Source organism: Eriocheir sinensis, chromosome 35 (assembly GCF_024679095.1).
Source record: "Eriocheir sinensis breed Jianghai 21 chromosome 35, ASM2467909v1, whole genome shotgun sequence".
Classification (NCBI taxonomy): Eukaryota; Metazoa; Arthropoda; class Malacostraca; order Decapoda; family Varunidae; genus Eriocheir; species Eriocheir sinensis.
In genome coordinates this window covers 10,188,202-10,201,228 of record NC_066543.1, presented here as the reverse complement: position 1 = coordinate 10,201,228, position 13,027 = coordinate 10,188,202, and the positions used below count along the sequence as shown (strand labels likewise).

At 44.9% G+C, this 13,027-nt stretch overlaps 1 protein-coding gene and 1 long non-coding RNA gene across 3 annotated transcripts in view; one reads left to right on the top strand and one right to left on the bottom strand.

The window, feature by feature from the left end:
* The window catches only part of LOC127007369 (cyclic AMP response element-binding protein A-like), a 109,080-nt gene that overhangs the window by 66,840 nt on the left and 29,213 nt on the right, over positions 1 to 13,027 (top strand). Inside the window, exons 2-3 of one of the 2 annotated variants that reach the window (XM_050878263.1) lie at positions 4,007 to 4,048; positions 6,288 to 6,678. In XM_050878263.1, the coding sequence (XP_050734220.1) occupies positions 4,007 to 4,048; positions 6,288 to 6,678 (433 nt within the window). The remainder of the gene's footprint in view (positions 1 to 4,006; positions 4,049 to 6,287; positions 6,679 to 13,027) is intronic. The other variant, XM_050878264.1, reaches the window with a different exon arrangement.
* The window catches only part of LOC127007370 (uncharacterized), a 134,186-nt gene that overhangs the window by 97,120 nt on the left and 24,039 nt on the right, over positions 1 to 13,027 (bottom strand). The window lies entirely within an intron of this gene.

Below are 13,027 nucleotides of genomic sequence, written 5' to 3'. Positions count from 1 at the left end.
GGTGGTGGTTAAGATGGTGGGCAGGATGAATGTGGTGGTGGTAAAAGTGGTAGCGATGGCTGTGGTTGTTTGGTTGACTGGCTTAAGCTACTAGAACCTGAATTTGTGTAGGAGGAGGAGGAAGAGGAGGAGGAGTGGAGGAGGATGCGGAGGAGGAAAACACAGGCATACATAGAAAGAACAGATACCAGGAGGAGGAGGGAGAGGCGGAGGAGGAGGAGGAGGAGGAACATTACCCAGTTTCTTGACCTCGCTTCCCACACTGACCTTATCCAAGCCACAATGCTGACCTTTTCTTGACCTTCCGCTAACTTATTGTGAACGGCCCCCATGCCCTCCTTAGACACACACACACACACACGCGCGCGAGTTTCAGGATATAAGTTTTTTTTTTTCTACGGTAATAAAATCTCTCTCTCTCTCTCTCTCTCTCTCTCTCTCTCTCTCAAAACCATCTTTATACTTGTTTCTCACGCTTCCGGAGATGAATTTACCTGCTTCCTCCTTCTTCTGTCTTCTTCCTCCTCCTCTTCCTCCTCCTCTTCCTCCTCCTCCTCCTCCTCCTCCTCCTCCTCTTTCTCACGACCTAGTCTGACACCTACAACTTTCACTCAAGTCTTTCTTGACCCTCCGTTACGTTACCTCTCTCCTCAACCTGCATTCTCTTCTCTTCTCTTCTCTTCTCTCTCTCTCTCTCTCTCTCTCTCTCTCTCTCTCTCTCTCTCTCTCTCTCTCTCTCTCTCTCTCTCTCTCAAGGGTACCGACTATATTAATAGTTAACAAACAAACGCAGAGAGAAAGAAATGAATGAAGAAAGGAAAAGACATGAGAGAGAGAGAGAGAGAGAGAGAGAGAGAGAGAGAGAGAGAGAGAGAGAGAGTTAGTTCTAATGCATTTGGAGGACACATCTGTGAATAATGAAATAAATTTTACTCTTCAGCAACTTTGTCTTAATTACTCGGCCTTGGGGAGGAAGAGGATGCCGGGAGGGGAGAGGGAGAGGAGGGGAGGGGAGGAAAGGGAAAGGGGAGGTGGGCGGAGGAAGAGAAAGGGGAGGGAAGAATAAAATAAAATAAAGGATGTTAAGGAAGAGAAATACCACGGAATGAATGGAAATTATTTAGGTTTTGAAGAGAAAGAGTGAAGAAGAGGAAGAGGAGGAGGAGGAAGAGAAGGGAAAGACGTGGTAGAAAAGGGGGAAGATAATTTGGGAGAGATAAGGGAATTTGTGGGAAGATAATACCATGGAGAACGAGAAAATTAAAAAGGTAGATAAACTGATGAAAGAGGGAGCTGTGAGTCGTGTAAAAGAAGGGAATGGCTGATAAAGGGAAGGAGTGTGACGATGGAGGAGAAGGTAAAAGATGAAGAAGGGATAAAAAAAGGACGTGAAGAAAAGAATTGTGATAAAAGGGATAGAAGGGGATTGGAGGGTGGGGAGGGAGGGAGTTGGGTAAGGAGATGGTGGATATGAAGGGGGGGGGGGGAGGAAGATAGGGAGGAGGTGAGAGGCTTGATGATGGGGAAAAGGAAAGAGGTAAAATTTTTAGGCCAAGGCTGACGTTATTTTCCTTTCGTTTCGTCCTCCTTTTCCCCCTCCTCCTCCTCCTCCTCCTCCTCCTCCTCCTCCTAATCACCAAGAAATATTACCTTTCTAGCTTTTTCGTTTTTATGGATACTGTAAAAATCTAAGTTGCTTTTTTTGTCAGTTTCATTTCCATTTATGACTATTTGTTTTTTCTCATTTCTACTTATTTATTTATTTTTTATTAATACAGTGTCGTCTATCGTATTATTATTATTATTATTATTATTATTATTATTATTATTATTATTATTATTATTATTATTATTATTATTATTATTATTATTATTATTATTATTATTATTATTATTATTATTATTATTATTATTATTATTATTAATTTTACATTTGACTATTTTCATTCTCTCTCTCTCTCTCTCTCCATCATTCTATCTCTGTTTGCCTTGTCTCTCCCTTCCCACGCCTCTTTCTCTCTCTCCCTCTCATCTCGGTCACGTTTACAGCCAGTTCTCTCTCTCTCTCTCTCTCTCTCTCTCTCTCTCTCTCCTACCCCTCTTCTATCTCTCCCTCCCTCCCTCCCTCCCTTCCTCCCTTTCCTCCGCTCTTCCCCCGCTCCCTTCGCCGCTCTCAACTTTCCCTCTTCCTCTTTTTTTCTTTGTTTTCCTTTTTTCCTCCTTTGTGTCGCTATCAAACATTTGCCATTGTCATTGTTGCAACCTTTCCTTCCCCTTCTATCATTCCTCCCTTCCATTTACTTTATTTCTCATTTTTTTCTGTCTGTCTGTCTGTCTGTCTGGCTGGCTGTCTGTCTCTCTCTCTCTCTCTCTCTCTCTCTCTCTCTCTTCCTTTTTACGTGTTACTGCGAGTACACACACACACACAGACACACAGACACCCACCCACCCACCCACCTACCCACCCACACACCCACACCCACCCACCTACCCACCTAACCACCCACACACCCACACCCACCCACCCACCCACCCAAGCGCGCACACACACACACACACACACACACACACTTGCTCTAATACGATGAAACACCTGCATACGAATCAATTTAAATTAATAACACACACACACACATGCACGCACGCACGCACGCACGCACGTACGCGCGCGCGCACACACACACACACACACACACACACACACACACACACACACACACACACACACAACGACACAAACAAATGCCTCTCTCAACTTCAACCCCTCCTTCCTCCCCGACACACACATACAAACACACACAATACAATTACACAGGTGGATGACAATACACACAAATGCGAAGGGTGTATGAGACGAGGAATGAACCCCCCCCCCCCCCCCCTAATACCAAGATTATGATGGTGATGACGATGCTGATGACCTTCAAACAGAATGACGCATCCTTGTATTACCATAACCAGTGCGAGGAATGCATAGTATAGTGTACACCATATTCATTTCCAAGTTATTTCCTGACATATTTCATCTCCTTCGACAAACCGTGTATTCTTGTATGACGCATCGAAATAAACAAACGATAGTGACACAGTCGTATATTATTTTTGTTTCAATAGTGAATGACCAGAAAATTGTGTTGCCTTACCAATCAATCATCTGCGAATGCCTGTTGATAAGAGTGACATCTGTGTTCTCCTATCGTCTGTGTGCCTGCCGATAAAATGAACGTTTGTGTGTGTTAGTGTTTGTGTTTGTGTTTGTGTTAGTGTTAGTGTTAGTGTTAGTGTTAGTGTTAGTGTTAGTGTTAGTGTTAGTGTTTGTGTTTGTGTTAGTGTGTGTGTGTGTGTGTGTGTGTGTGTTGAAAGGAAGGTGGTTATCTATTTTTTAGGTAGAAGGATGAGATTAGGAGTGATAAAAAGTAGACGGAGGATTATAGAGTGAAAAAAAAAAAATATTGGATGAGAAGACGAAAGGGAGTATGTTAAAGTAGCAACAAATAAATGAATAAATAAATACACATGTCGATGATAGGGAAAGTTCACCCCTCGTCCTTATGCTAATCAAATTTCAGCGGGTGACGATCACATGTGCACCTGTCCATCTCTGTCGACCTGTCTGTACCTGAATACCTTGCGATACGACTCTCTCTTTCTCTCTCCCTCACTCGGTATGTATCAATCTATCTATCTATCTCACGACTATAAATAATGTTTGTTTCTCTGCCTTTCTGTCTCTCTCTGTCTGTCTCTGTCTCTCTCTGTCTGTCTCTGTCTCTGTCTCTCTGTCTCTCTGTCTCTGTCTCTCTGTGTCTGTCTCTGTCTCTGTCTCTCTGTCTTTGTCTGTCTCTGTGTCTGTCTCTCTCTCTCTCTCTCTCTCTCTCTCTCTCTCTCTCTCTCTCTCTCTCTCTCTCTCTCTCTCTCTCTCTCTCTCTCTCTCTCTCTCTCTCTCTCTCTCTCGCTCGCTCTCTCACGCCCCTGCACTACAACTCTCTCTCTCTCCTTCCTGCAGGACGTGGTGAAGGTGGAAGAAGAGGATTCCTGGCCTGCCAAGGTGCCGTAATCTCACCTTAGCCATCAGAAAAAAAACATTAATTAACGCCCGATTTCATAAACGTCGCATTAGTCTTTACGAACAATAACGTGGCTGATTTGTTTTCAATGACCCCGTTTTTCAAGACGTGGTTGGGTGGCTTTGTTTATTTTTTTACATCACTTGTTACGACCGAGTCTGTAACGTGTTGTCTTGATTTCTCACTAACTCCGCCGCATGAAAAAGAATTAATAAGCCAAACCAACCATATTTTTTTTTACAGCTAAAGAAACAGCTCAAGGCCAACAAAAATAAGGTGTAAAAAAAATGCCCGCTTGTCAAAAAAAAATTGCCCGCTTGTCAAAAAAAATTCCCGCTGTAAAAAAAAAAAATGCCCGCTGTAAAAAAATACGACGTTCAAGAAATCTGGCGTAAGATATAAAGGAAAATGTGGTTACCTTAGATATTTGTTTGGCGTTGTTGTTGTTGCTGTTGTTGTTGTTGTTGTTGTTGTTTTTATTATTACTGTATCGTTAATTTTGTTTTCGTTATATATTTTTGTGGATGTTTTTTCGATTTTATATTTTTTTACTGGTTTGCTGCTTCGTTTTTTTTCCTTTTAGTTGTTCTTTTGATTGTCTTGATTGTTGTTGCTGTTATTATTGTCGTTGCTACCATTATTATTATTGTTATTTTCTTTACAGTTTGCCGTTGTTGCACTGTTGGTTATGCTTATGTAAAGATATGTAGACGACCGAGTGTGTGTGTGTGTGTGTGTGTGTGTGTGTGTGTGTGTGTGTGTGTGTGTGTGTGTGTGTGCGATTCTAGCTTTTTTATTATTGCCATTCTTAATAACAACCTCTCTCTCTCTCTCTCTCTCTCTCTCTCTCTCTCTCTCTCTCTCTCTCTCTCTCTCTCTCTCTTGACATTATGTGAGAGAGAGAGAGAGAGAGAGAGAGAGAGAGAGAGAGAGAGAGAGAGAGAGAGAGAGAGAGAGAGAGAGAGAGAGAGAGAGAGAGAGAGAAAATTATATTTTGTCCGGTCTGAAAATTTTCGCTTGTAATTCTTTATTGATTGATTTGAAACTTTTGATTCTTTTTTTTTTTTGCTATTAATTTGAAGTGGTTTTCTTTATCTTGGTGTTGCTTGTGTTGGTTTTGGTGAGTGTATGTTACTGGTATTGGTATTATATTTTGATTTTCTTATCCTTTTCCTGCACTACTACTACTACTACTACTACTACTACTACCACTGGTACTACTACTACCACTAACACTAACACTTTTCCTGTTTTTCGTCCCCTCCTTTTTATCCTTTTTCTCCCCCTCTTCTTCTTCTTCTTCTTCTTCTCCTCCTCCCTCCATCCGTTTCCTTCCCCTCCTCTTCTCCTCCTCCTCCTCCTCCACCACCACCACTACCATGACTGCTTTTGCTGCTAATGATGCCGTTAATGCTACTTTAATGATGCTATTAATGCTTCTCTAATGATGCTCTTGCTGCCGCATAAATTGCACTAACAAACAAAACAAAACAACAGCACAAACATCATAAACGCACTTACAGCAATGAAGAGTAACCAAGCAACCATTTAAACTTAGAAACAAACGGCGAAGCAAACAGACAAACTAAGAACCCAAACAAAACAATACCGAGAAACAAAGTGAAGGAGACAGACAGGCAAACAAAATAGGCAAGCAAAGTTCTGCCACACCTTCCAACAGAGAAACGAAATATGCAAGAAACAGACAAATAATAATAAAAAAACACGCCTTCTCTTAACCATCACTTTCCCCTTTTTTTCCCCATTTCCCTTTCCAACTCCCCCTCCTCCCTACTTTTTTTCCCCCCTAAAAAAAAAAATAAACACCCCTCCCATGTTTCCTTCCCACCTCCCCACGTTCTCTTCCCTTTGTCTTTTCTCTCCACATCCGCCCCACCTCCTTTTCCCTCTCCCATTCCCTCTATCAGTCATCCCTCTCTCCTCTCTAACTCCCCTCACCTTCCTACTGTTTCCCTCCCCAAAACTAAAGCTTCCCTCCCTTCCTGCCTCCCCATCTCCTCACTTTCTCTCCTCTTAGCCTTTCCTCTTCCCCATATCCGCCCCTTTCCCCTCGTTTTATCCCTCCCCCTCCAAACTCCCCCTTTCCATCTATAGCCTTTCCCCTTCAGCCCCTTCTCCCATTTTGTCCCCTTTCCTCTTCTCACCATTACTTATAAACCCCGTCCCCATCTAATACCAGGCTTCCCCATCTTCCTGCAGGAGGCATTGAAGGTGGCCAGCGAAGTGGACTGGGCAGGAGTACTAGAGGGTGGCGGCGGCGGAGGTGGAGGCGGGACGGGCAGCAGCGGCGGCTCTGGGGGCGGCTCAGGAGTCGTACTGAATGACAGACTAATGACAGAGGCCTCGCTGGGGGTCATCTCACAGCTCAGCACTCTGGGGGGCTTCGGGGGGTTCAGCAGCCTTCTGTCCACCCACGCGCCCTTGGAGAGCTCCCACCACGCCCAGCTCTCCGCCACCGCCACCACCGATGCGGACGAAAGTATCTCCACCACCACCACAGCAGCCGCGGACGTCAACAGCCCCGAGGTGAAGGTGGAACACTCCTACAGCCTCGCCTCCGACAGCAGCCATCCGCAATCCCCGCTGTCTGGTGAGTGTTGCAATAGTAGTAGTAGTAGTAAAAGTAGTAATAATAGTAGTAGTAACAGTGGTAACGGTAGTATTAATAGTGGTGGTGATGGCAGTAGGAGTAGTAACAGTAGAAGAAGTAACAGGGGTTTGGGAAGGCGGTGGCTGGGTGATCAGAGTGGCGGGGCAGCGTTCAAGAAGACGGAGGGTCGCTACAGACAAGATGACAATTTTTCAGTGATCGCCGAATGGCCTAAAACTACCTATATACTGTCCTAAACACCATTATCAACCCAGACTCTAGATTCTCTCGAAAAAGAAGATCAAAGATGAGCTACGGGGGGCAGCATGAGCCAAGCAAGATGGCGCTACTATATACACTTGCCTGCGCCACCAGGCCCCACCAAGAAAGCCTACCGGCGCCATAGGCCATACGTATAAAATAAAGCAGAACAAAAGAGTAATAAACGGTAGTAATTCTTGTTATAGTGATGGCGGTTGTGGTGGTGATGGTGGTGGGGGTGGAGGGCAGCATAATGGTGATGCTTGCGGTCATGCTGAGGTTAGTTAGCTAGCCTTGGGGAGCAACTTGAACACCCAAACTATTTCTCTTATCCTTTCTCCTCCTCCTCCTCCTCCTCCTCCCCCCCCCACCAGATGACCTCCTCCATCTTGTCCTGCGGGTGACTCCATAAAACACAAATTCACGCTCCACAACCACAACTATGAAAGAGGAGAAGCAACGCAAGTACTCAAAGCTCCCCCCCCCTCCTCCTCCTCCTCCTCCTCCTCTCCTTTGGTATCTGTTCTTCCTATGTATATTCACTCCTCCTCCTCCTCCTCCTCCTTCTGTGCTTCCTCCTTACCGTCATCATTATTATCGGTATTCTTTTTCATTCTCGCAAACATTCTTTTTCCTTTTTTCTTCTGTTCCTGCTCTCGCTCCTCCTCCACCTCCTCCTCCTTTTAGCTTCTCGGGGGTACCTGATGGCGTTTATTGAGTCTTACGATGTTTTACTGCCTCCTCTTGTTATTTAGTGTTTCATTGTGGGCACGACGATGAAGGAACATTGTACTGCTTTATGCGGCGATCTGGGGGCGAATCAGGGGCAAAGGGCGCCGTGAAATCAATCATTGTCGAGGAGGAGGAGGAGGAGGAGGAGGAGGAGGAAGGCACGTTAGATGAAAGCGCTGATGATGTAGGAAATAACTTTTGTCTTCATCTCTTTGGCGTCTCGTAACTTTTCTTGTTTTTTTGTCTTTGTCTTCTTCGTCTCGTTTTGTTTTTTTCTTGTCCTTGTCTTGTTTTCCTCCCGTTGTTGTTTTCCTTTTTTTATCTGGTTCTCGTCTTTATCTGGTCCTTGTCTTTATCTGGTTCATGTCTTTATCTGGTTCTTGTTCTTATCTGGTTCTTGTCTTTATCTGGTTCTTGTCTTTATCTGGTTCTTGTCTTTATCTGGTTCTTGTCTTTATCTGGTTCTTGTCTTTATCTGGTTCTTGTCTTTATCTGGTTCTTGTCTTTATCTGGTTCTTGTCTTTATCTGGTTCATGTCTTTATCTGGTTCTTGTTTTTATCTGGTTCTTGTCTTTATTTGGTTCTTGTCTTTATTTGGTTCTTGTCTTTATCTGGTTCTTGTCTTTATCTGGTTCTTGTCTTTATTTGGTTCTTGTCTTTATCTGGTTCTTGTCTTTATCTGGTTCTTGTCTTTATCTGGTTCTTGTCTTTATCTGGTTCTTGTCTTTATCTGGTTCTTGTCTTTATCTGGTTCTTGTTATCCTCCTGTCCTTGTTTTCTTTTTTTATCTGTTTCTTGTTTTCTTCTTAAAATGAGGAAAATGAAAAGTAAAGGACATTAAAAGTAGGTAACGAAAGGAGAAAAAAGGAAGAAAAAAGGAGAAAAAGTAATATGAAAGAAAATGACGCGATTAATGGAGGAGGGTGTGATTGAATAAATTATTAAATAGATGAATAACTAAATAAATAGTGATGAATATATAAGCAAGTAAAAAAGATTGCCAAAAATGAACTAATAAAAAAGATATCGGTACGTTGAAATCGTGTGTGTGTGTGTGTGTGTGTGTGTGTGTGTGTGTGTGTGTGTCTCTTTAGAGATGAGATAAGAGATAGAGAGAGAGAGAGAGAGAGAGAGAGAGAGAGAGAGAGAGAGAGAGAGAGAGAGAGAGAGAGAGAGAAGAGAAGAGAAGAGAAGAGAAGAGAAGAGAAGAGAAGAGAAGAGAAGAGAAGGGAAGGGAAGGGAAGGGAAGGGAAGGGAAGAGAAGAGAAGAGAAGGGAGGGGAGGGGAGGGGAAGAGAGAGAGAGAGAGAGAGAGAGAGAGAGAGAGAGAGAGAGAGAGAGAGAGAGAGAGAGAGAGAGAGAGAGAGAGAGAGAGAGAGAGAGAGAGAGAGAGAGAGAGAGAGAGAGAGAGAGAGAGAGGTGGGGGTGGGGGGCAGAACGAACTGAATCCCACGCCTAAAAAAAGAAGCAAGCAACTAATTATTACAAGCAATAGAAGGAACGCAACGCCATCTAGAGAGGAATGGACGAAACATTAAGGGAGAAGCGAAGCGTGACGAGACAATGAAATAAATAGATGAGATAAAGAAATAAAGAGAAAGGGACGGAAAGAAAGACAAAGAAACACCGGACGAATGAGAGAAAGAAAGAAAGGAATGATAGAGTTAAAGAAAGAAAGAATGAAGGAAAGAAAGAAAGAAGGGAATGAGAGAAGGAAATAAAAATGAAAGAAAAGGAAAAAATTAAGGATAGATAGAAGGAAAGAAAAGCAATCAAGCAAGCAATCAATAAATAAATAAATAAATAAAGAAAAAAAGGAATAATAGAAGGAAAGGAAAGAAAAGAGAAAAAAAGAAAGAAATGATAGAAGGAAAGAAAGAAAGAAAGGAGAAAGAAAGGAGAGAGAGAGAGAGATAGAGAGAGAGAGAGAGAGAGAGAGAGAGAGAGAGAGAGAGAGAGAGAGAGAGAGAGAGAGAGAGAGAGAGAGAGAGAGAATGGCACAGGTAAGCGATTTAATTCCCTTCTTCGTGATTATTGCGTCGCTCGCCTCACCTGGACGCTGATTTGATTGCCTCTTTGTTCTTTTTACGGCGCCCTGGTGTCTCGCGGGGCGGGTGACAGGAGGAGGAGGAGGAGGAGGAGGAGGAGGAGGAGGAGGAGGAGGAGGAGGAGTTTTAAGATGAGAAAATATCAATTATCTATGCACAAAATTGAGGGAGGAGAAAATATGTTGTCCAAATAAGTCTCTCTCTCTCTCTCTCTCTCTCTCTCTCTCTCTCTCTCTCTCTCTCTCTCTCTCCCCCCCCCCCTCCAACATCCACAGTCACAAACAATCTTAACATTATGAAAAAGTAAACCCGATGAAAATAATGACGATGATGATTAAGACGACGGTCCTGCTGCTGCTGATGATGACTATGATAGTGATGCGCTCTCCTCGCCGCCAGTGGCACTTTACAAACAAATTACACGGCATTTAATCCTTTTATTTCCGCGTTCCGTGCCCTGGGGAGGATCGGAGGGGTATTAAATGGAAGGGGCGTGACCGGTGAAGGGGGAGCAAGAGGGAGGAGGTAAGGGGTTGCCGATGGACCACGTATGGGATGGGAGGAGACACGGAGGGGCGGGGTGAGTAATGGGTGATATAGGAGGGGCGTGTGTGTGGTGGAGAGATTTGTGATGTTACGTATGGGGTGTGAATGGGGTGAAAAGGGGAGGTGGGAAGAAGGGATGGGAGGAGATAGGGGCGGGGCGGGTTGAGTAATGGGGCGGGTTGAATAATATGGGAGGGGCAAGGTGAGTAATGGGTGATATGGGAGGGGCGTGTGTTGTGGAGAAATTGGTGAAGTTATAAATAGGCGTGAAAGTGGAAGGGGTGTGGAAGACGTTGGGAGAGTCAGGGAGAGGGTGAAAGGAGTAAAGGGGGAGTTTAGGGTGCTTAGGAGACTAGGAAGTGGAAGGCAAGGTAATGGGGAGAGGTAAAGGCAAGGAGGATTTTAGAGAGGCAGAATAGGTGATTGAAAGAGAGGAGGAAAGGAAAGGAAGGAAAGGAAAGGAAAGGAAAGGAAGAAAAGGAAAGGAAAGGAAAGGAGGATTGTAAGGAGGTAGAATAGGTCATTGGAAGAGGGAAGGCAAGGGGAGAAGGGACAGGATGTAGCGATGAATTGTAACTTGGTTCGAGAAAAGGAAAGTAAAAGAAAAAAGGGTAAGGATGGGTAGTAACTAGGTAGGGAGGTAGGGGGATTAAAGGAAGGGGAAAGACGAGGAACATGAAAAATTGGGTGAAATTGGATAGTTCAATAGATAAGAGGCAAGTTAAAAATAATGAAGGTAAGGGATGGAGCTGATAATGGGGATGGGGAGAGACAGAGGTAAGGGGAGTGACTGGGAAGGGAACAAGGGGGAAGGGGAGAAGAAGAGGAAGAAAGGGGGGGCAGGCTGGGGCGGGGCAACACAAGGAGATGGGGAGACGAGATAAGGAGGTGTGATGCTGGCTCTGTCACCGTGATCTGTGGCTCTTGTGTGTGTGTGTGTGTGTGTGTGTGTGTGTGTGTGTGTGTGTGTGTGTGTATGTGTATGTGTATGTGTGTGTGTGTGTGTGTGTCCCTGCTTAGTGACTGCCCCCTCCCTCTCTCCTCCCCCCTCTACCCCCTCACCCCCTTCACCTGTCCCCCCTTGCCCACCTGTCCCACCGCTAACCTGGCCGCCCTGTAATTAGGCAGTGTTGGGGGGCAGGAATAGGAGACATAAGAACAACTCCTCCTCCTCCTCCTCCTCCTCCTCGGGGAATGGAAAGATTAATGGTCTGAAAATGGCGTGGATAGATTTATGATTTTTGTTTCTTTTGTTGTGAGTATTATTCGAGTTGTTTGTTGCCGGCATCATTATCCATTTTTTTTTTAGGGGCCATTAGGTGTGTGGATGAAGGAGGCCGAGAGGGGCTTTAAACAGGTGGTTACAGAGAGGTTAAGTGTCATTTTTCTCGGCTGTTTAGTACGATTATAATTAGAGCAGTGACCGTTTGGGAGTGTGTGATGAGAATTATATATAAGATGATAATGGTGAGGTGGGGTGGTTGGTGTGTGTGTGTGTGTGTGTGTGTGTGTGTGTGTGTGTGTGTGTGAGAGAGAGAGAGAGAGAGAGAGAGAGAGAGAGAGAGAGAGAGAGAGAGAGGGGAAGGGGAAGGGCACGTGAGCGACTTACCACTCTCAGTTTTTCATAACCTTCGGCGACACTTCAAGCAGAGGCACTTTTCTCCTTCCTCCTCCTCCTCCTCCTCCTCCTCCTCCTCCTCTTCTTCCTCCTCCTCCTCGTACCTTTAATCCTTCCCCTTCCTTCTCCTCTGCTCTGCTCCCCTTTCGCCTCCCTCTCGATTTTTATCTTAGTTCCTCTTATCTCTCTTATCATCATCCATCATCCGTCCTCTCCCACCACTACCAACACCACGTCCTCCTCTTCTTCCTCCTCCTCCTCCTCTTCTTCTTTATCTTCACTCTTCTTATCCTTCATCTTCTCATCATTCATCTCGTCTTCCTTCTCCTTCTCTTCTTTATCTTCATCCTTCTTATCTTTCATCTCCTCATCCTTCATCTCGTCTTCCTCCTCCTCCTCTTCTTTATCTTCATCCTTATTTCATCTCCTCATCCTTCATTTCGTTTCCTTCGCCTCCTCTTCCTTGCAACTGTCCTTTTCCACCTCCTTTCTCCTTTTAATCCGGCTTTCTATCCTCCTCCTCGTCCTCCTCCTCCTCCTCGTCCTTCTCCCCCCAGTGTTATTGCTGTATGAATTCCGCACCTCAAGGACCCCGGGGTGCTCCTAAGGGTAAGCAGCTGCATCTCCAGCTGTCTGTGTGTCTTGGATGCTGTGGCGGCGGTGGTGGTGTTGGTGGTGGTGATTATGACAACGTTAATGATGATGAAGCTAGTAATGGTTTTGGAGTGCTGATTATAGTGGGGTTAGTTAGGGGGTTAGAGGTAATGGTAGTAGTGGTGGTTGTGGGTGGTGGTGGTGGTGAATTTTTGTTGTTTTTGGTAGTTATGGTGATATTTTGAGTGGTGATACAGGGAGAAGTGGTAGTATGGGTGGTGATGGTGTTGTTGGGTAGATATGGTGGTGGTGGTGATGATGGTGGTGATGGTAGTGGTGAGTAGAGGTAGGGGTGCTGGTGGGTCGGACTAGTGGTGGTGATAGTGATGGGTAGAGCTAGTGGTGGTGGTGGTGGTGGTGGGTAGAGGTGGTTGTGGTGGCGGCTACAACCTCACTATGGGACCATTACCTGTCGTTCCCCTGTAATTACCAGGTGGGACAGGTAGCTACATGCGGCACGTCTGTTCACGAAGGTGCTGGAGGGGCTTGTG